Source organism: Macrosteles quadrilineatus, unplaced genomic scaffold (assembly GCF_028750875.1).
Source record: "Macrosteles quadrilineatus isolate MER2022 unplaced genomic scaffold, UCM_ALF_1.0 Scaffold_2__2_contigs__length_208266976, whole genome shotgun sequence".
Taxonomy (NCBI): Eukaryota; Metazoa; Arthropoda; class Insecta; order Hemiptera; family Cicadellidae; genus Macrosteles; species Macrosteles quadrilineatus.
Genome location: NW_026542595.1, coordinates 144,987,734 through 145,010,868, shown reverse-complemented (window position 1 = coordinate 145,010,868; position 23,135 = coordinate 144,987,734). Strand labels below are relative to the sequence as shown.

The 23,135-nt window shown below is 34.3% G+C and overlaps 2 protein-coding genes across 4 annotated transcripts in view; one reads left to right on the top strand and one right to left on the bottom strand.

The window, feature by feature from the left end:
• Window positions 1–13,102, top strand: part of LOC128987222 (tetraspanin-18-like) — a 105,598-nt gene extending 92,496 nt beyond the window's left edge. Inside the window, exons 5-8 of the mRNA XM_054407971.1 lie at window positions 5,539–5,613; window positions 6,005–6,115; window positions 7,441–7,617; window positions 11,575–13,102. Of these exons, the coding sequence (XP_054263946.1) occupies window positions 5,539–5,613; window positions 6,005–6,115; window positions 7,441–7,617; window positions 11,575–11,724 (513 nt within the window). The 3' untranslated portion in view covers window positions 11,725–13,102. The remainder of the gene's footprint in view (window positions 1–5,538; window positions 5,614–6,004; window positions 6,116–7,440; window positions 7,618–11,574) is intronic.
• A 1,032-nt stretch (window positions 13,103–14,134) lies between these two features.
• LOC128986455 (mediator of RNA polymerase II transcription subunit 14-like) overlaps window positions 14,135–23,135 on the bottom strand; it is a 36,096-nt gene continuing 27,095 nt past the window's right edge. For all 3 annotated transcript variants that reach the window (XM_054406833.1, XM_054406834.1, XM_054406835.1), the window contains 8 exons: window positions 22,270–22,407; window positions 20,988–21,202; window positions 20,225–20,401; window positions 18,831–18,953; window positions 17,863–17,997; window positions 17,309–17,554; window positions 16,664–16,829; window positions 14,135–14,772 (listed from right to left, as the gene is read on the bottom strand). In XM_054406833.1, the coding sequence (XP_054262808.1) occupies window positions 16,689–16,829; window positions 17,309–17,554; window positions 17,863–17,997; window positions 18,831–18,953; window positions 20,225–20,401; window positions 20,988–21,202; window positions 22,270–22,407 (1,175 nt within the window). In that variant the 3' untranslated portion in view covers window positions 14,135–14,772; window positions 16,664–16,688. The remainder of the gene's footprint in view (window positions 14,773–16,663; window positions 16,830–17,308; window positions 17,555–17,862; window positions 17,998–18,830; window positions 18,954–20,224; window positions 20,402–20,987; window positions 21,203–22,269; window positions 22,408–23,135) is intronic.

The following is a 23,135-nucleotide window of genomic DNA, read 5'->3' as shown; positions in this document are numbered from 1 at the left end:
CTTCCGACATGTGCAAGCACCCGAGCATCCCTTTTTGCACCTACATGAAATTAGTTTCAGAAGGTTGGATGGAGCTGGACTGCATGTTGTTGTCACTGGAACCAATCTTGCTGTGCTATTTTGACCAACCCCACTCTGTGGAATTCTTATCAATCCCTAACCATTTTTGCACTTGGTGGTATGCTCGAAATGAGTGGAAGGAAGCTGCATCTTGGGTGGGGGCAAGCGTGATAAGTTTACCTTAGCGCTGGCTGCTGCCTTTACAAACAGGCGGAACCAAAGGTTTTCTAATTCATCGTGAAATGTGTTGCCACCATACAAAGCAATTAGGCACTTTTCTCCAGCTTCCTAAGGAGGAATTTTTAGGGCGATAATAGGGAAACCTATTTTAATCCCATAAAAACCCGTTCCCTTTAGTACGATCATACTGGTTCGCAAACTCGTTCGGACGTAAGAATAACATTTGCATATAATTTAATCAAAATTGGATGAGTTTTACTCTAGTAACGTGATGGACATACACACACATTTAGATAAACTTGAATGAAGGCGTTTTTGACCTCTGGGAATTTGAAGTCGAAAAAGTAAATCAGTCCTGGCTGTGTATAAATAATGATATTTAAATAGCAGATCAAAACACAGCTTATTTTTTAACATTTTAACTTAACAAAGTCATTTTTCCATTTGTTTAAAACAAAATCCTGAAGTGACGTCCTTGTCCTTTTAACCAGTGAACAAGGTTGACCCAACAACAGGAGGTCGTCTCAGGCTCTCGGAAAAGATGCTATTGTAGTTAAAATGCATCATATAAATATTTGAAACAGCTAAAAATGATATACCGTTGTAGTTTACGCAACGATTGTGTTCAAAACAAATCAAATCGTCTTTATTTCATATTGTACATGGAATGGCGTCAAAAACTATATCTATAACTTAACATAAAGAAAACAAGTCTAATAGAAATAAAACACTAATTTAACATATATTCTTCTGTTTTACTTACTGATAGGAAGTAGTTATTACCGTAGGTGGTACGGTAAGGCTTAGTGCCGAGACCGATATATTTGATCATTTTCTGCGTTGGAAATATTTACCGGTACTGTAAGTTTTTCTTATACAAATTTATATTATATTTTTTTTTAATTAGCTAGAGCATAGTAAATTTTGTTTATCTAACTCTTAATAACTTACACGTGTTGTAAAAACAGGTTAAACTCGTTAAATGAAAAAAACGTGATATTCATAAATTATTATTTGTATAGTTTTCAGAAAAGTGCTGGAGGTAGAGACTTAGTTTTGTGATAAAACGAAAGCCAATAAAATTTACCACAAAAGCATTTTATAAGAATTCTGCCATAATATGGGTATTACACAATTTTGGTGGGTCGAACCCAGGAAAAACGTAATTTATGGTAATTACTGAAACAAATTTGTAATATTTGAAAAATCATTACTCAAAAACTATTTGACACACAAAAATGAAACTGTGCTCAAATTGTTGGACATTTTATATACTTTAATTATTACATTTGAGTAGTATTAAGAAAAATGCACTGTTAATAAGTTATAGACCAAAAACTAAAAATAATACATTGATTTTGTAATATTTTACTTATTACGCAGGGAGCACAGGGATCTCGAAGCTGCAAACTTGGTTTTGAGTTACCCTAACTGGTCCCAACAACATATTAAAAATGCAGCAATACATCACGCTTTGCGATTTTAGCCTCTTTTTATGTACGATTTGACTGGCCTATATGTAATACAGCCAAAAACATCATAGTGTGGTGAAAAAATAATTTTTTTGACTTGACTACAATTTTTTAAATAAAAAATCCAAGGCACTTATTATTTAACTTTTTTTGATATCTCTTATAGTTTTCGAATAAAACGGCTGGCACACTTATATCATTCACCCTGTATAAACTCATTGAAGATTTAGGCAGACAGATCTTCCTACCTCCGGGTTGATTTAACGGTTGAACAGGGTTGTAGTTGTACCATGTCCTTCCATTGTCACAGATCTACTAGACATCTAATAATAATGCCTACTAACTGATTTCTTCTCTTTTTTTAATCTGTTGTTCTACTATGAACGCTTGGCTTGCAAAGTGTTTAAAACCACCGTAGATAACGAAATTTGTGTGGTCGCTGTTTAAACCCCACCATAAACACCGCCATAAAGAAAAATATGAAGATTTTCGTCAACCTTAAAGCGTGTTTTACAGTGTTTGAAAGACTAATTATTCATATGATTTATAGTAACTGTAGGAAAATGTAATGTGTAACAAGAGTGCAAACTGCATTTACTGAACACGATAAACTTTCTACACACGCCCTACTGCTCGTGCGTCAACATTTCTGTCGTGTGCAGCTAAGTGCCACTTCGCCCAATAGTCAGATATATTATAACTATTGGTCGAGTTTTACCAGTGGGCGATCTCTGGTATGAAGGTTATAAATTGACTGAATTTGAACACAAGTTGTCACTAACAAATAAATAAAATATTGAATACAGTTTGAAAAACTACATTTTTGTTGGTTATAAATTTTACTTCTTCAACGGCAGTGTGGTATGTTTATTAGCACATTGTAACGTCTGTAGCTAATTTCCAAATGCTTGATAAATCCACAAAGGGAATTGGTAAATCCAGACAGGTATTTGATACATCCAGGCAGGGACTGTTCAAATCCAACTTGTCAACAGATGTAACTCGTGCGTTGTCAGTACTATAGCACCATAGCACGGTCACCAACGGTACCGGAAGTGTACAAAGTGTAATTTGGCCAAACTATAGGATCGTGTGAACGCAAACTGTGTCTAATGGATTTGTAGGGCTTGCCAGATGAACTGTTGCCTGCTAACACACACTGCACCCTACACTTGCCTTCTTGTGACTGTTGGGCGTACAGCTGATTTTCTCAACTATTGCAGCTGATTCTTTTTTCCAGCTCAGGGATAAAAAAGAATTAATTTCGCACTACATTGCGAGCACACATTAAAAACAGCCATTCTTGCTGCGGTGTAAGAAAATTTACTAAAAGACAGCTTCAAATGTCTTTATTATTTATTTTAGTTTTCAAATAGGTGGCAGTGGGGAGTCGAAACAAAAAAATGATGGACTTTCGTTTATAAATAAATTACAAAATAAAAAGAACACATCCGAGATATTGTTTTAGTATAGACTCACTTTTGACTTTAGAACCAAACAAATTTCGTCTATAAGCGGGATTTATTTATTGAGAAAATACGATTCAATTTCAATTATGAACAGCTTCAGTTTCAGCTGTCAAAGTATAACGAATGAGCCCAGTTTTGTAGCGTTATCAATTGGGTGCACCGCTTGTATTTAAACAGTTAAAATTAATTGTGGAAATAATTTGATTAATTCTAGATTATGATTGGTATATTCCTTTACTCTGGTTCAGTTTTCTATAAGAGGTCTAAGGTTAATTCATAAGCAATGTTTTACAACGACGATTTAATAGGCTATGTATGATGTTGATGATGTGGAATTTCTCAAGAATATTATATTTCTTTTTAAAATACAAAATCTGCCTTTGTCAGCAACAGATATTGACAAATCAATGAGTTTGATTAAATTATGAGTTTAATTGGAATTTTATCCCGAATGAGGTATATCTTGACCAAGTGAGCCGGATTAATGGGATAAAAAATGAACAATGTAACGTTAAAAAGAGCCGACAGTTTTCATTAGCAAAGCAGTTGTAAAGCTTGAACAACTTTCTATTCCATGTAGGCCTTCGGTATTTTGAAGCTGATGTATTTTTTGGAAGAAATTACAATGTAGTTTTCATCACTGGGAGCGAAAGTGGCTCTTTATGGTACGCAATCGGATTTTATGCCTCCCATACACGTAACGATCGGCCAAATATAGTCATATAATAGACTATATTTTAGCCTAAACAAGATCAGTTGTCAATTTGTAATTAATGCATCGTATAGGAAAACAAAAATACCGATATATCGAGAAAATCATCGATATTAATGAATGTTTAACAGGAAAGTACCATAATCGGCGAAAAGTTATAATGAAAGCCAATTAACTTTTGTAGGCTACCTGTAAAACGAATCAATACAGTAGAGAGTCGATTACCCAAAACGGACGGGGACAACGAAACTGCCCTGCTCGGTTCAGAGCATCAAGAAGGGTCGGTTGCCTCGCCATACCAGAAATGCTGAAATGAATGAATGAATGAATGAATGAATATAGTTTATTCCAAAAAAACATAGGCTACAAGCTGTGATTATAACTAAATAAAGTATAATAGACAGAGACTTTTGTCACTAAAATATTTTATACGAGTTTTAATAAAGCCAAAAATTATAACAATAAAATAAAGGAACTAGCAGACATAGGCAGTGCTACCTGTGCGTCTGCTAAGTTGCTGTCAAATAGAAAAAAGAAAATTGTTGAATTTTGGAATAGCAATTAAAAAAAGACAATAGGTCGTTGCCCCGAGAGCCCGGCCAGGTACAAAAAGGGAATCATTGTTGTCCATGCTTTCTGTCAGTGACAAGTCTTCTAATAACTACCAAACTACCACCAATATCAGGAGTTACTAGCTTATTTTAGGTTAGGTTAAGTTGGTATTTTGGTACAGAAACAATTGTGACTTGGCAGGAAAAGTAGTCAACTGCATTTTTAGAATACTGCAGTCACTGACGACAGGACACCTGGACAAAAATAATTCTCTTTTTCCCCCAACCGTAGGGACTACCTGGCCAGGCGATAGGGCAATTTCAGCAAAATTTCTGAAATTGTTGTTTTTTTTTAACAATCGGCCATTGGCTAGATAAAATCCAAATGGAAATAGAAATACTGTATGCATATAAATAATTGTAAATTTCAGCACATGTAAAGTTTTAACAAAATGCATTAGTTAACATATTAGCCTGATACCGATATTACCGGTAATTCTTAATTAATTTCACTTTGATCTATCTTTAATTACACTGATCTATTTAACCTTCAGCCTGTCACAGTAGTAAGGACTAGAGACGTGTGTTAGGACAAAAGAAAGCATGAAGCGTGAAGGTTACAGGACCATGTCGCCGACACAGTGAGACTGTGGGAACTAACAGACAACACACTAGACACTAGAACATACACTAGACACTAGAACATACACTAGACACTAGAACATACACTAGACACTAGAACATACACTAGACACTAGAACATACACTAGACACTAGAACATACACTAGACACTAGAACATACACTAGACACTAGAACATACACTAGACACTAGAACATACACTAGACACTAGAACATACACTAGACACCAGACAACACCAGCAGATCATCAACAAAACACCCATTCTCATCTATGAATATTCAAATTAAATTCGCAAGTACAGTTAGAAATTGGTTACCTATTAATAGTCAATGCTATTATGTAAAAAATATTGTTATCTACTTTAATATTGGGTTGACAAAATATTTTGACAATAGTTTTTGTCTAATAATTTGTTTTTAAAATATATTCCTAATATTTAATATTTTTTCAGTATGGGATTATGCTGGTTCTTATATTGATTTTGGAGATCACAGCAGCAGGAATGGCTATTGCTTACAGAGCGAAGGTAAGAAAGATCCTTGATGATTAATTATGATATCCTCTCAAAGAAATAGTTTTTTGAAGTTATGGAATTCCCTAAAAAAAATTCAACAAAACCAATACTCAAGCTTTATGATTTTCTGCTTTTGTTAATCATTTAAAAAAAGTTTAATTTCCCCAATTTGTATAAATATTTCTCAATAGATTGTACTTTGGGAAACAAAGTACAATCTAATTGTTTAATAAGTGTGTAATCGTTTCATTTATGATTTGTTATATTTTGCCCCCACGATCATTTTCTCTATTAAAAAAAAAAAAAATTATATCCTTGATAAAACAGGTTAAATGTACAAGTGGCTTTTCCAAATCACGTCCAAAATTAAAACTAGTTATAAAATCAAATGTTGAACTTGCAGGCTGAAAATGAGACACGCAAATTCCTACAGAACACTATCCAGGACTACTACACTCCACAACGTAACAAGTCGGACGCTGTTTCTCTCATGTGGAACGTCCTCATGGCTCAGGTACATAACAAATATGTACAAGTAAATGTGTATTACCTACAGAGTATGTAGGTACAAGTTTTAAATATTGAGGGAACTAGACATTCCATTCCGATGTTTAAGTAGTAGCCAGTTTTAGAATAAAATTAACGAAGAATATTGACCCATCGACAAAATGATGTTGATTACGGATTTCTGTAGAATACATAAACTTTTTCCCAGCCGCACTAAAAGGGCAGCTTTACATACAGCATATTTTATGTCATATCAACTTTAATATTACTGTAATGAAAACTTAGGGAGAAAATATAATTTTGATAAGCTCTCTGTGAATGGCTTGTCCAATTTTGTTTAATTTGAACAAAATATTGGCTAAAGCTGGTCCATATCTTTGACTATTTATACAACTAGGCATTCTATTAAAAATAAAATTGGTCAAGTTTAAGTGAGCCACCAATAGATTGGGTGATGAAAATTACCGATTTCTGTTGAATATGCAGACAATGAAGTAAAACTATAGCACAAATTATAGTAAGCTTTATCATCTTTTAAGTCATATAAACTATCTAAGTAACAAACAATGAGATAGAAAATGTAATTTCAGACACTAGTCAATCTGTGACTGGCTCGTAGTATGTTTTCTGTGCCGGCTCACAGAACTCTGCTGTCGTAGTTTTAAATAAAAACTTGGGGAAAGCTGGTCCATATACATGGGGTGTCTACTGAAATATCCAAAAGCTAGCATGAACTCTTCAGTTCAGTACACTAAACTGCTTCAGGCAGATTTGTAAGCTGAAGGATTGCTAGATTAAATGAGTAAAACTATCACACCTGGGATTCAAACCTCAGCCAATGAAAGTGAATTTATATAAGTATTCAAACCACAATATACAAATGTACCAGAAGTAGACAATATTGATTTGTTTGGGTTTTTATAAGTTCTCATAAAATAATGTCTAAGTAAGTTAAGGACAATTGCAGCAACAAATCATAAATATACATATTGCATCATTTTTATTGTATAAATGCCTGCTTACTTTATAAGACTCTAATTTATTGAACATTTTTCATCAGTTCAATTTCAAACATAATTAATCTTGCACTTCAAGAGCATAATGTCGAATATAGTTTATCAGTACAAAACTATAGAAGTTAAAACATTACAAGGACTTAAAAAGTTTAAACTTGGCGGTATTATGTATTTTTAATTTATAATATTCCTGACTAATTTTTATGAAAATTGTTGCGTCCTTAAAAAAACATCCATGGAACACAATTGGACCAGCAGAACAGAAATCACAGGCTACCACAATTTTTTTTAAACCTAAATTATGTTTTCTTATCAGATGTCCTGTTGTGGAGTGGACAGCTTCGAAGACTTTGAAGAAAAATTCAAAGAAGAAAACTCAACGCAGGTAATGCCTGCAGCGTGTTGCGTTCTGGAAGGAGATTATCGCAGGTTTACTCCCAAGTTTCCCAACTGTACACAGAACCCTTCCTCGGTCAACTCATATTACATGACTGTAAGTACCTACTGTACTTCTCATCAATTGTATTAAGTTTGTCAATTAACCAAAGATGGTTAAATTTATGAGAAAACACAGGCCCGTTTTTGACCCTGTCAGCGCCCTAGGCACGTCTAATAGTAGCGCCCCTTTGCAATATATACAGGGTGGCTGAAAAGTAACTTGCACCCCCACTTAACTTTTCAACCATTTGAGATATTTGAAATCGGTTTGCGGCAACTTTCTTAGATATGAAGGGCAACAATAATTATGGTCAATTTTGAAAATTTTGCCCTTAGCCCTTAGCTTTTTTAATTTTAGCGGGGGTAAGAGGCAGCTCAAAATTTTCAAATGACAAGTATAGTCAAGTTTGGTATCATTTTACAGGTTTTGACGAAACATGAACATCAACATAAAGAAAACCAAAATCGGCTCACTAATAACAAAATGGCGCCCTAAAACGTTTCAAATCCAAATAACCATGAGGGTGGCAAACAAATTAACTTGCACCCTCCCTAACTTTTTAACTAGGCCTATTTGAGATATTTGAAATCGGTTTGCGGCAACTTGTTTGGAAATGAAGGGCTACAATAATCACGGTCAGTTTTGAAAATTTTGCCCTTAGGGGTAGCGGGGGTAGGGAGTAGCTCAAAATTTTCAAATAGCAAGTATAGTCGAGTTTGGTATCATTTTGTAGGTCTTGATGAAACATAACAATTAACATAAAGAAAATAGAAATCGGACCATTAATAACAAAATGGCAGCGCAAAATTACTTTGAATAACCATTGTCTCAATCATTTTTAGCTGCCATTTTGTTATTAATGGTCCGATTTCTATTTTCTTTAATTGTTATGTTTCATCAAGACCTACAAAATGATACCAAACTCGACTATACTTGCTATTTGAAAATTTTTAGCTATCCCCTACCCCCGCTACCCCTAAGGGCAAAATTTTCAAAATTGACCATAATTATTGTAGCCCGTCATATCTAAGAAGGTTGCCGCAAACCGATTTCAAATATCTCAAATGGTTGAAAAGTTAAGTGGGGGTGCAAGTTACTTTTCAGCCACCCTGTATATAACAGGGTGTATATCGACCGGGAAATCCGGGAATCATGCGGGAGATCTTTGAACCGTGAATTTTGTATTCCTACCTGGAGTTTTCAATTTACCGTGATCGCTCATGACAACAGTGACGTTTCCGTGATCGCGCATGACAACAGTGACGTTTCCGTGACCGGGGGAGACAATAATAAATGTCTACACACGGCCGCGAGGGATGATCAGAACTTTGCCGCGATCGTGGAAGACGATGATGATCTCCACAAAACTGCAGGACATGATTAAAATTTTGCCGCAATCGCTGGAGACGATTACCATGGATTCATGACTGCGGGATACGTACGATATCTACAGGACCGCGGGAGATATAATAACTATTTCTACACGGCCACGAGGGATGATCAGAATATTGCCGCGATCAGGGAAGACGATGATAATGTCCTCACGACCGCGGGTAAATATCAGAATTTTGCCTCATTTGCGGTAGATGATAATAATCTCCTCACGACTGCGGGATACGTTCTTATATTGCCTCGATCATGGAAGACGATAATTTTATGTCCAAACGACCTGACTGCAGAAAATAGTAAGAATCTTGCTGCAAACGCGGGAGACGATTACGATGCCTACACGGCCGCGAGTGGTTATCAGAAGTTTACCGCGATATTATGCAAATACTACCACGAATTTTTTTTTAATTTCCAAATTTTTGGCGCCCCCCAAAAAAGCCAATTGCCTCGCGCCCTAGGCACGTGCCTACCGTGCCTATTCGGTAAATCGGCCCTGAGAAAACAGAAGATAACAAACCATGCAAGGTTTGTCTGCATCAAAACAGTAATGAAAACAAAGTTGAATTAATTGTATAGTACAAAACCATTAAGACAGGCTTTTGAAGTACCTAGTTCATTGATTTACTGAATTTTTCTTTGCTGGTAGGATTTGCAATGAGTTTGAAAACATAGCGCTTTGGGTAGTTGCAGCAACCCTACATGATTAATAACTACCAGTAATAAATAGTTCAGCTATATAATTTTTCCACAAGGTTCTACTATTGTTCTTGCTATATAATTTACTATGATGAATACCGTGATATTGGTCAAGACTGAATAGTTTCATCCTCTACCAAAAATATTTTTTAACAATCTGTAATCTTCATATGTGATGGAAAGCGAATAGAGACCTCTTGTCGGGAATTTTTGATATACATATATACATATTTGAATTCCTTATTAAATTCTGAATCACTTGGTGCAAGTCCCATGCATCTGTGATTTTTTGTGTTTAAGTTATAAGACTTTGAAATTTTGTTATAGAAAAGGGTCATTTTGAGAAAAACACTTTTGAAAATTTAAAGTATGCATAAAAACAGTTTTTTTCGTATTTAAGAAGAGATTTTGGTATCAAAAGAAAGCGTATAATGTCCTCTTTGGAGGCAAAACCTATTTTTGTCGTAACTCTCGATGGTTTTCATTTAAATAATTGTTTTATAGAAGCATGTTGTAAAAATCACATTTCAGAAAAGGGACCTCTTGTCGGCCCTATGTTATTTCTCCATAAGATAAGAAAAGCTACCTCTTGTCGGGACCGCAAAATTTGTGAAATATTTTATTCTCCGCACACTGAACTTTGTTGTAGTTCACTAAATTTCCTCTAGAATGCAGGACAATTCATTTTTTGGACTAAAATATGTTTATAAAGTGAATATTAGAAATGGGACCTCTTTTCATTATGGCGAAATAACATTGAGCAACAAGAGGTACCTTTTCTCAGACCGTGCAGAGGCTAACGAAATGTTTTATTTCAACCTTTTATGTCACATAAAAGTTGTCTTCAATTCTATATTTCAACCGATACTGTCCTGCTCTATGATAAATGAGGTATAACAATCGATAACAACCCGAATTTTGATATTTTTGACATTAATTACTTAAATCTGCCATACTGAAAATTTTGCATCGCCGACAAGAGGTCCCTTTTCGCTTTCCACATCACATATTATAAAAAGCTATCATCAAACTACTAAAATAGTTATAACTAGCAAACAATGAAACAGTAGTGAAGGGAAATGATTGGTAAATAGATATTGGGTAAGATGAAATATTGTTATAATAGTGTCGTAGGCTACATGCAGTCAATAAACCAACAAAGTGTGGTTTTGAGAAGAGAAAGGTAAATATTTGATGTGCAATTCTCTCGAATCTATTCAACGTTGCCCAGACTCTTTAGCCTCAACTTTCTTGGGCAAGATCACAAGTGTGAGGTCAATGTAAAGAAAATTACATAAAATTAGTCTTTCCAAAAACATGTTGTTAATGTAGGCCTTTAATACAATGTCTGTGAGTAAATTAAATTTTTATGTTGATATTTTATTACTTTTCTTGATAATCTTTTAAATTTATTGTGAAATATGCATATCAAGAATGTTTTATGAATGATTCTAAAAAAAATTAAAATAAAAATCTACCATCAAGATTAAACAAATTTTTTTATCAAATCGCTATACTATCAATTTATAAAGTAATCCAATAACCATTCATAAAGCTACACCACTTGAAAGCCATTGCGGAAAAATTACAATTCTAGGCAAATCTTCATAGAATTTGACTGTGGCTGTTGAAAATTAATTTCTCACCACTAAAGTTGCAATTTTACAATACCTCAAAAACTTTTACAAACTTGAACTTCTATTACTGTAGAAGGTATAGTGAAGAGTCTGGTATCTTTTTCAGTGAAATTCAGGAGACAAATGATATTTAAAGATGGGAAGGTTAAACAGACCTAGGTATGGGATTGTGACAAATAATTTGAAACCTGATCAGAAACTGATGTTTTCCGTCCCCCCCCCCCAGTAGCCCCCTGTGGATAAAATTTTTGTTTATACAGATTAGTTTTATTCTTGTGTTATTTTACAGGGGTGTTACAAGACTGTGCTGAACTGGGTTCTGGACCATATAAACACAGTGATCTGGGTTGTACTCGCTGTCATCTTCGTAGAGCTTTTCACAGTGTTCCTGTCGTTCTGTCTGTGCAAAACCTTACAGAACTACGACGACGACAAGTAAACACTCGAGTGTTGCCACTTTGTGATTCCGTCTCCGAAAACAGAATCAAATTTTGTTCTCGAGAGACTTACACAGACATACCAAATAAAGAGACAATTTGAACGATTCTTTTCTGAGAGTCGTTCATATGTTAAGTGAAAATTGTTATAGATTGTAGATTTATTTTGTGTTACCAAAAATAGTTGAAATAGCTGTTAAAAAAGTGTAAATAACACAAAGTTATGGTAAGCATCCAAATACATACGATGATCTGATATAAACATTCCCATTTGTGGTTTTTGCCACTTTTTTATCAAACGGATTTTTGGGTTGAAATTATTTCCAGCTCAAATAAAAACACATAGTGTAAAGCCCTTGTACAGTTTACTATAGGAATGGGACCAAATGCTTTTTTATTACAGTAATTAATTAACCTATTCAATATTCATCACCCTCTGTATATATGCTTTGTAGACAGCACAAATACTTAGACATAAGTCGGCACTATTGAGAAACTAGAATCATCAGAAAATATTTCCAATTGTATGATCTTTACTAAAAAAACCTGTAATAAATCATATTTATTTGGTCCACTATGTGAAACTTCACGGTGTGTTAGATTTAAATTTACCATCTTGAGTTAATTCAAATTGCATTAAAATGTTTTTCCACATCTAAAATCAGTAGAGGTTATTTCCCTTGTACATGTGTACTATATATGTTTAGCTTATTGTATGTTTATATGCGAAATAAGCTTAAGTAGTCATATGATTGAAATATGTTTTAGTTACGGTTGTTATGCTATCGGGTTGTAATGCATGGATGTTTCGGTAAAGAGTATTTTAAAGATGACCTGTCCAATCATTACCAGTCACTATTAAAACTTGACATTCATTAATATAAACATAATTAAGGCATATTGTATCAGAATTGAAGAGGCAGCCCCTTTTTCAATTATTCCATTGTTTGCATAATGAGAAAACGAAATAACTTCATACAAATCACGATTCCAAAAAGTACAAATTATTTATATTGTGATAAGCTTTGTATACACTGTTATTTTACATGCATAGTACCTTAGAAATGGTGATGTAGTTATTATTTATATTTGTAATTGTTAGAAAGATAAAATTAAAGGTTTAAAACATAATACAGTATTAGAAGACATCAATATTTATATTCCAATTATTAAGCTTTCTCTCGAACGTGTCAATATTTAACTTTATATTAGTTGTGTCAAAGAGCAACGGCCAAAGAATTCATCACAGAATGTTTTATTGTCTACGGCTCTTGGTAAATTGTATTGTTAAGTGCCTTGACCAAATTGTTGTTTTATAATTTTGATATAGAACTGAATCTGTTTGTATTTATCTTAGAAATAAATATATGTGCTTTCTTACATTGAGGTTTTATTTAGTACATTCTTGAACACTAACCTCTAAATCCCTGCAAATCCTAGCTAAATTTGTCAAAACATTATTCTCCTTGAAAATCAAAACTTTAGTACCTTTATAAAAAAAAGATGAGGGATATTTAGAAAGTAAGGAACGTTCCTTTTACTGGACACAAGCTGAACACATTCTAGAACAGACATTTTGCCACCTCAATGACTGTCCCGCAATTGCACGGAAGTGTCGTTGGCTCCCCATTGTTGCAATATTTAAGTTGAAAATGTGTTCAGAAATTGGAAATCCGGCTAGTTTTAAGGGGCAGTCTTTAATAAGGTGTATAGTTGATCAAACACTTAAAAAAGATCAAACGCTTAAAATATATAGAAATTTATTGTCAAGTGTGTGAAATGTACAAAAAGAACATAGTGAATGAATGTTCAGTCCAAAAATTGTAGAAAGGGCCTGAAAATGGAGGCACAGAAACGTTCCTTACCATCAGAATAACCCTTGTAATACTAATTTCACGAAACTTGCTACTACTTCAAGTCTCACTTGATTCCTAAGTTCTCAGTCTCTCAAATTAGTTTTCTCATATCCAATCCTCTGTGATCTAGACTTCTTAAATGCATTATATTTAGAGCATCACAAAATTTTTTTTGTAAATATTGTTCTTGGGTGAATATATATTTACAAGTAAAAAAAAAAAATCCAAATACAATTTAAGAAGTTTGAAAAACACAGAACAATAAGATCGTAAATCACTTGGTTTTTGAAAGACTCAGAAATCCTAATAACTTGTGAGCAAATGTCAATTCCTGCAGATGAATAAGTACTGAAGATAGATAAGAAAAACAATACTTTGGATTAACTGCTCATAATAATGTTTTTATCATCAATGCACTATTTGAGCCTTTTGTATACAAATGTTTAAATTGTTAAATAGGTACATTGAAGACATTCATGCGCTACCAAATGGAATAACATCAAAAATATACTTTGTCAATAATTGGAAACGAATGAATAACAGTTAATACCATTTATTTCCACTTAAAGTTAACTTACATAATTTACCTAATTCTACCAAATTATAACACAACCATAGTTTGACAATCTGTTTAAAAACTATAAATAAATAAATCATAAAAGTCTTTGAACATACACTTGAAACAACACTTATATGTTTAATTATTTACAATGAATATTTTTCTCTTTTTAGAACATCTACAACAGTTAGATCTAATCTAATGTTCATTATTTTAATATGATGTAGTATTTTAGTATTGAGTGTTGAGCCATTAGTTGTATGATACATAATTCTATTTAATACATACATTAAAAACATTAAATATTACAACGGGTAGAATACTATTACAGTATGTAACACTTAAAAATTGAAATGTACATTCACTCTCCTCTTCAGCTTTACCTTTTGAAAAGCTATCAAAAAGGTTGTGTGATAAATTGACACTCCTTCAGTATTTTTGTTGTCATTATATGTCTGAGATTCGTCACTGTGAAATCACAATTAAAATGTGTCTTGTGCTGGTGTGATGATATCCACATAACTATACACAGAAAATAGTTTTGTTTACAAACTTGCGGCTGAGTTCACTGTAAAAGTGGCTCGTACAGTCTTTAACATGTAGCATCACAGACCGAGACTCCTATCCCAACATGCCTGAAATAAAACCAATCATATTAATTTTTTTCTAGCTGGTTTAAAATATAGGTTGATCAAATATTTAACAAACTCAAAATACAGGGTGATTGATATAAGTGTGCCAGCCGTTTTATTCGAAAAATATAAGAGATATCAAAAAAAGTTAAATGGTAAGTCCCTTGGATTTTTTATCATAAAAATTATAGTCAAGTCAAAAAAATTATTTTAGCCGCCATTTTTCCAATATGGCCGCCAACTTGGATTTTTCTTATGGAATACCCTGTATTTTATGATGTATTCTGGTAGAAAAAGTAATTTTAAGACGATTTTATTCTTGTGATTTTTTTCATGAACCTAACCGTTTCAAAGATAATAATGGTTAAAGTTTTGAAATTTCTGCATGAGAAAGAGTTTTGATAAAGGCCTAAGCAAGCATGCCAGCTGTTTTGTTCGAAAACCATTAAAAATTTCACAACTTAAACCATTATTATCTTTGAAACGGTTAGGTTTATGAAAATAATCACAAGAATAAAATCGTCTTAAAATTACTTTTTCTACCAGAATACATCATAAAATACAGGGTGTTCCATAAGAAAAATCAAAGTTGGCGGCCATATTGGAAAAATGGCGGCTAAAATAATTTTTTTGACTTGACTAGGGCCTATAACTTTTTTAATAAAAAATCCAAGGGACTTACCATTTAACTTTTTTTGATATCTCTTATAGTTTTCGAATAAAACGGCTGGCACACTTATATCAATCACCCTGTATAACCAAATCATTTAGTTAATTACTTTGATACACAGAATATGTAGATCATTGAGTAAAATGAGTTCCTGTACAGTGCCCCATCAAAGTGAGGGGCAGTGAGGTCCAGCGTCCCATCAAAATAAAATAAATCAATTCCAGGTTTCCAGGTACAAATCTCCCAGCTCAAAATATGCCTAATTTACTTCTTTACACCTGCTGGTTCATTAAAAACCTTTTGACGAATTCCTTTATAATTTCTATCGATTGCAGCCACATCGTATTTTTTGTTTGAGGCAAAATATGTGACGATTTCTTTTTCTCACAATCAAGGCAAAATCTGTGATTATTTCTCGCGATCACAACAAAATCCGTGATTATTTCCTTGAAGTGCAGCAATATCTTAATGATTTCTCATGATCGTGACAAGGACCGATATGATTTCTTGTGGTCGCAGAAACGTCCATTATTCCAGATAGTTATCCGCAATAGATTTTCAACTACGCAATACAAGACAAATCTGTGATTTTGAGTAAAAAAAATGATTTATAGGACTTTTTGAAAAGCATAAATGATTTTTAAAGGTCTTTGAGCTAAAAATAATGTTGATTTAAACTCTCTGGAAGTGAACCTAATCTTTCAATATAGATAAATAAGTTGAAGATGCATAGTATTTAACTCATAAGACATGCAATTTATAGTTTAAGTACAAGCAAGATATGCTAATAAATTGCATTTTTACAAGCATCTCGGGTGTGGTTGCAAGCATTTCAAAATTAATTTATAAAATCATTCTAGTCATAGTGTTGATTAGTTTTCCCATGACTTAATATTACGTAGACAGAATTAATTATAGTTGTGTTAGTAACACATTAAATTCAGACGATATGGCTGAAATCTTGACAATACAGTCCTTCCAAAATAAAATGAAGATGATTTATCAAATGCTTTGCAGTAAGATGACTGAAATAAGTATAGTTAGTTCTCTCTACAGAATGGTTTGATTATAAGTCACTCATGTTTTCTATAATTAGCAATATAAAGTTCAACTCTACCTGAAACCATAAGTAAAGTGTGGAAGCTCAGAATATAGCCGATTTAATTTGGTGCCAGAACTACAAAGAAAAGTAAATTGAATAAAAAAATTTTAATGTAAACTTACCGTGGGATAAAGAGAGAGGGGGATATCATTGAGGCCCCATCATGGGATGTTGCATGCCCATGGGGACAGACTGCATGCTGGTGGGATATGCAGGGCCTGGGGCCCCCATCATCTGACCCTGGGGGCCCATCACTCCAGGACTAGGGCCCACAGGCGAAGAAACCACCTGGAAAATGTGACCAATTTATAAGAATAACCAGTTATAAATGGCTATTTTAACTTAGAAACAACGAGCATAATAGATACTGCCATAGGTGGGCGGAGCGGACCAAAGCTCATTGGGATTGACTTCAATGCAAACTTTGTTACAGCACCACACAATAACTTAATCACATTTTAGCCAACTTAACCAACTTAATAGGGTGAACGTTTGTGAAACAAAATTTTTCAATTTGTTAACACCTATAAAACATATAACTCACTTATCAATTTAAAATTTTCTATTAATTACTTAAGGGGAGCGAATGGTCTAGTAGAAGAGCGCATGGCTTCAGCCACGGGTTCAAATCCCACCAATCACCAAAGGATTTTGCTAGATAAAACCACACATACCTCTAAAAGGCCTAAAGTAATAAATAAGTAAAAGTGTTGGGGGTTGGAACTTTCTTAGCATCCTTAGATGTGAAGGACTGTTTTTGTTTTTACCTGAGGTGGTTCCGAGGGAAGCACTAGGTTGGCCAGTAAGTCTTGAACAGCAGGGAACAGCGAGCACTCGCGCATGGCCGCTGTACACTCGACAAACCGCTTGAGTTGAGCGTTGGCTGCCGCTAGACCTGCCGCGGGGCCCGGGTCTCTCTTCTCTGCCAGCTGGGTCAGGTTAGTGCTGGTGTCGTACACCAGAGGCAACACTAGCGTTGGCGGGTCCATGTAGCCCAGTCTGGTTATCTGCAGCTGTTATGGCATAAATATTTTGTATAGACTTTTTGCTTACAATAAATTGTCCTTTTAGTTTGGATTGAATAAAAATGAAGCAAATAATTTACATTAGTACACTCTGTCAGTAGTACTTCAACCATGATTTTTTTTCTAAAACTCACAACAACTTTAACACAGGAAAGTAATGTCTACTTCCATCCAAAGCCAAAGACAGCATAGATTGTAGATCAAAAGTAACTAAATTTACGGCAATTATATTAGATTGAAATATGATTCTTATCATTGAGGCTTTTTTCAGTCAAATACATGTATTTTACACTTACAAACAGGAGGAATTTAGTTCGGCAGACGAGTACACCAGCCTGTCCTGCAGGAACTATAGGGGGAGCGGAGGGAGGGATCCTTAGGCACCACTGGACTCCCCACTTGAGTCCCTGCTGTTGGGCCAGCCCAGGAACCTAGAGGCACAGAAAAAATGGTCAGAACATAAAAAACTGTTGATAAAAAGTACAGTTAAATCCTGCAAAAACTCGGCAACTGATAACTCTGCAGTCTGAATATTTTGAGAACCCTTAAAATTAATAGTTTTTACAGAAGCACGGAGTCTAAAATCTGACTTAGGACCCTGGTGGAAAACTAGCGAAATTGATAGTTTTTACGGTTACACAGAACTAGGGATGTGTCCAAGAATCGGTAGCGAGATTCTAAACATCCCTAGTTCTGTGTAACTGTCTGCAAAGATCGTGCGGTCAAAAAATTTATGCTTTTGACACGGTTGCGGATGAGGATGGTATATATCCTTTGATATGGTATTTATTAAATACATTTAGATGGGTTAAAATTTGAATTGGCTAGTTGGAAATTTTAATTTTGTTCTTTACTTAAAAAACAACCCACTACCCCAATATTATTTTTTGTGAGGACATAATGTAGTATAACTAATTTGTATCGAATGGTTAGCAAAATTTAAAAAAATTGTATTGGTTTCGAGAATAAAAAATACATTTATATCAACACATCTCTACACAGAACATTACCCTTAACATTTGGGCTTAGCACTACTTGCTGAAATTATGTTGGGGACACTTAAGTCTAGCAAACCTGATGATTGAAGCGCAAAACAGTGTAGTAGCTTAGACTTATTGGATGTACATTGATGATAAGCTCTCAGAAAACACAAATATTGTATTAATATAATTAGTAGACTTGATTTTACCTAGATTGTTACCAAAAGTTCACTATTAAATATTTCTTAAACTAGCTTTTTAATACTATTTTCTAACATAATTACCAGTTCAAGTTTCATGATCTGCACAAAGTCCTTGAGAACGTTGAACTGCACGCTGAGCATTCGTCCAAAGCAACAAAGAGCGTTGGGCTTGTACGGTGGCGCACTCGCTCTCATGTCAAAAAACTGCACAAACATCATGGAACTTAGAGTATAAATGGGAAAATATACTACTATTTAATGCCTCATTAACATAAATAACATAGTCATGTAGTTTTTTCACACAATTATATCTATATCCAAACCACAGGTAAAGTAATATAATTCTTAAGACTCACTTATTATTTCAAATTCAAACCAAATTGCAATTGAAAAATTAACATACATGGCCTTAATTTTTAACATGTATATTCAATTGTAATATTTAAACGTGAAGTTTTCATAAGAAAACAGTTACTGTATGGTGTTTTTTGAAAAGTTTGAAAATGTGCACTCAAAATTTGTGCATTTGGTGCTGTATATTTTTGACACTGCTTTTGATTTTAACTCAATGGTTGTTCAACAAAGTGAAAAATGAACATTTTTTTATTACAATATTTAACATTCTATTATGCATATTTTCATTATATAGATTGCCTTTATCTCCCCAATTTGCTCACCACCCTTAACATAGACAATACGGCTTAGTCACTTTCCAAAATTGACTCTTATCTCCCAACCCCCCCCCCCCCTGCCAACACTTGTTTTGTTCATAAGTTCATCATTCACTGTAACCACCCACATATCAAGAGCACAGTTGAAATTGTTTGGGTTTGGGTTCATCATTTATTGTACGTTTACGTTTATAAGTTTACGCTTGCAAAATGAAGAAAAGATCTTGTCCTCATAGCCAAACGAACAAGCAAATCTTTGACTCCTGCCTAATGAGTTGAGATATAATACACTTTTGAAATTGAAATTATTGGCGAAATAGATTTCCCGTAGAGTTATGCAATACATATATTGTGCTTTTTCCGTTTTGCAATTAATTTCCTTTATCATCAAACTTATCTAGAATTGATATTTTTGAATAGTTAAAATGTATTGGTCTCTTAGTTTGATTAAATTATTAAAGTTTGACTATATATATCATATCATTCCATCTCTGTGCTGTGTACCCCTTGTTACATAGAGATGGAAAGTTTTTTAATCCTTATTGGGATTAAAAAAAACTTATTTGAATGAGCCACTCACTCAGTGGTCTACAAAGGTTCTACCGTACTGTAAAAAAATCTATTTTCTCTCTAAGTTTTCACTATTGTAGTTTATGCAGCTTTGAAATAAATGCTTTAATTATAAGTTGTGATATCAGTTTGTTAACAAGTTAGTGCATTCGACAGAAATAAGTATTTGACATCAGCACATGCCGAGGGTTGCTCAAGCAACATTCAACTTCTACATAAATTGTCTAAGACTACCTTCTCCAGTATTTGCAGCTCCTCCTGTGACCAGGAGTCCTTGTGTTCTGGTGCTGTGGTGATCTTGATGTGCAGAGATTGCAGATGTTGTGTGTTGAGGCCCACTCTACACTGCAGAGTGTCCACCTTGAAATGCACCACACCTGGCTCTGTTGTGGTCACTTGGGACAACTGCGGCTGTGGACATTGGTCAACTGAGTCATTGTAACACAGGGGGGTTAAACTCTTTGTCATACAAAAAATAAAAATAAATTGTTTAACTAGCCAAGCACAGTAAAAATTAAAATAAAAGTCTCAAAACTAGCAAACATGTATCGTTGCATGAATTTATAAAAAATCTTTACTCTTCAGCTTTAAAGTTTTAGCAAATTTAATATTTAAGGGTCCAACTATAAGTGCAAAGGAACTTTACCTATTATCACCTCCTATAGGCATAAAAACAAAACAATAGACAAGTCAATATAGAAAAATAGGTCATAAAAATATTTAATCTAGTCCAAGTTTATTTAATTGTGAATAAACCTTGATAAAATTTCACCTTACTTTACCAATATAGTACTTGATTAGTGGAGTATATTAAACCTGTAAGAAAACAAAGCAAATGTTACACGAGTAATTATTTGCCAAAAATGTGATCAGTCCATCACACTCTATCTAGTTTAAGTTTAATGAGCAATAAACTAGGAAGTGAAGTCATCTTACGTTGGCAATACAGGACTAGGCAGTGTAATTCCTAACCAACCAGATAATTAAAAGTACTTACACATTCGTCAGACTGTATGAACCTCTGCAACTGACGTCGCATGTAGACACATCCGAGGAAGCGCTCCAGTGGCGCCAGCTCTGGACTGTGTAGTCCACCTGGGTGAGGCGAGGGTGTACACAGGAGGTCTAGAGCCTCATGGGTCAACAGTGTAGGCACAGCACCAGCCCACGACCTCTGAGGCAACACTCTGGCACCTGCACCTGCCGACACTCCTGTAAACATAGAATAAATTATCAACAATTGTTTGATAAGCTTATTTATTATGAGAGACAAAATAAGATAGCCTACTTCACGAATCCGTGTCGCTATACAGAGCACAACCATGAAGAATTGAAGCTGTTTAGAAAAGGTTAACACACCAAGAAATTTCAGAAGATTTCAGGGATAAAAATTAATTTGGAATTTTCTAGGACGGAAATTTTTGTTAACTATCAGCTAGGATTGCAAGTTATGATGATGATGTTTCCGTGATCACTGGAGATATTCACAATTTTGTCTATATTGCATGAGAGAACAATGATGTGTCTGTGATCATGAGAGAAGAGATGTTTTGATGCTATGCTGGTTGACGATTATGTCTCTACAATGGCAGGAGATGTTCATGCATTTGCCACAATCACTGGAGATTTTAACAAACAACACAACAAACTTCAGATGTTTAATTTTGTTGGTATGGCAAATGGAGGCTATAATGTTTCCTCGATCTAGGCAGATAATAACTTAACATTTCTCAGCCAGGGATTATGGTCTTATCTCGCAGGGTCAGGCCAAAGCCACAAAAAGCACTTCATCCGAATTTGTTGAATTATTGTGCCATCCTATAAGTAAATTTTACTATTACCAATGTATTACAACTAATTGTTGGTTTTTATCAAGCAGCACAATGCAGACTGCAAATTGACATTGTTTGACATAATTGCTACATACAGAAATTTGTATTTAGTATTTTAAAACAAACTTGTTGCACTTAATTAAAAATCCCGTCTTCTTCCTGTTTCAAAAATCATAAAGAAAATAAAGATTCCATCCCATTCCAAACCAAAAGTACAATCATATCCCTTCTACTAAAACAAAATAGAATACAACTGTTTAAATTTTCAAAACGGTGACTAAAAGCTAAGTGTAAGTAGGCTACTACACTAAATTTAGCAAAACTGCAATAGAATTAAAAAAAAAAACATAATAAAGATGTACGTTTAAATACCCCTATCCTTTAAAGGTGATGTAGCACATTTCAAAATCTTGGTCACAGAATACAACAGTATAGAAGGTGACTCACCAGATTTGTGATCAGGGCTGTGCAAGGCAGGATGGGGCGAGGGGCGTGCTGGGGAGGGGCGAGGCATACCAGGGCTACCAGGCCAGTTAGAGGCAGCAGGCGACTGTGATGATGGGAACGGGCTGCCATCTGTGTGACCTGCAACCAAACATCCTTCATAACACTCCCTCCATGCACAAAGGGGTACTTTATTGTTACCTAACTCTGGAGGTTATTGATTTGATTTTATAGAACATTTAACTGTAGTGTAGATTATTTGATTTTTCCTTGTTCAAACCACAGCATATTCCGTCACATGAAGGATATGACAGGTTTTACCGAGCCAGAAAAAAATTCTGAAGAAACCACATGTTATAGGAAATAATAAAGTTTTTTTTGATCTAAATATTCCTTAACTAGTGTAATTTTCATTTTTGATTTTAAGTGAGTGAATATTTACTTACTTGCTCAAGTAAAAATTCAGGATAAATCACTCACCCTTGGCCTTGAATAATCACAATCAAAATAAAAAAATAACAGATCTTAGTACTAGGATATGGCATAGTCGAACGTCATGATGAAACACATGACCCATGTTTCGGATGTATATAGATGCAATCCAATTAGGGCAAATCAGTATAACTAGAAATGGACAGCCTATTAAGACTGAGGAAACCTTTGACTATGTATAGATCTAGACATTCAATTCCTATGTGATATTTAGAGCCAGTATTAAAGTAAATATAAATGTTGGATCAAACCGTTGACAAAGTGTGCAGGATGTAAAATACCAGGATGCAACTTTTTAACCAAGGTCAACTCAAAAGGACAGCTTAAGAGTAGCAAAATCTAAGCAAGTGAAATCTCTTGTCCCTTCAACCAACTCT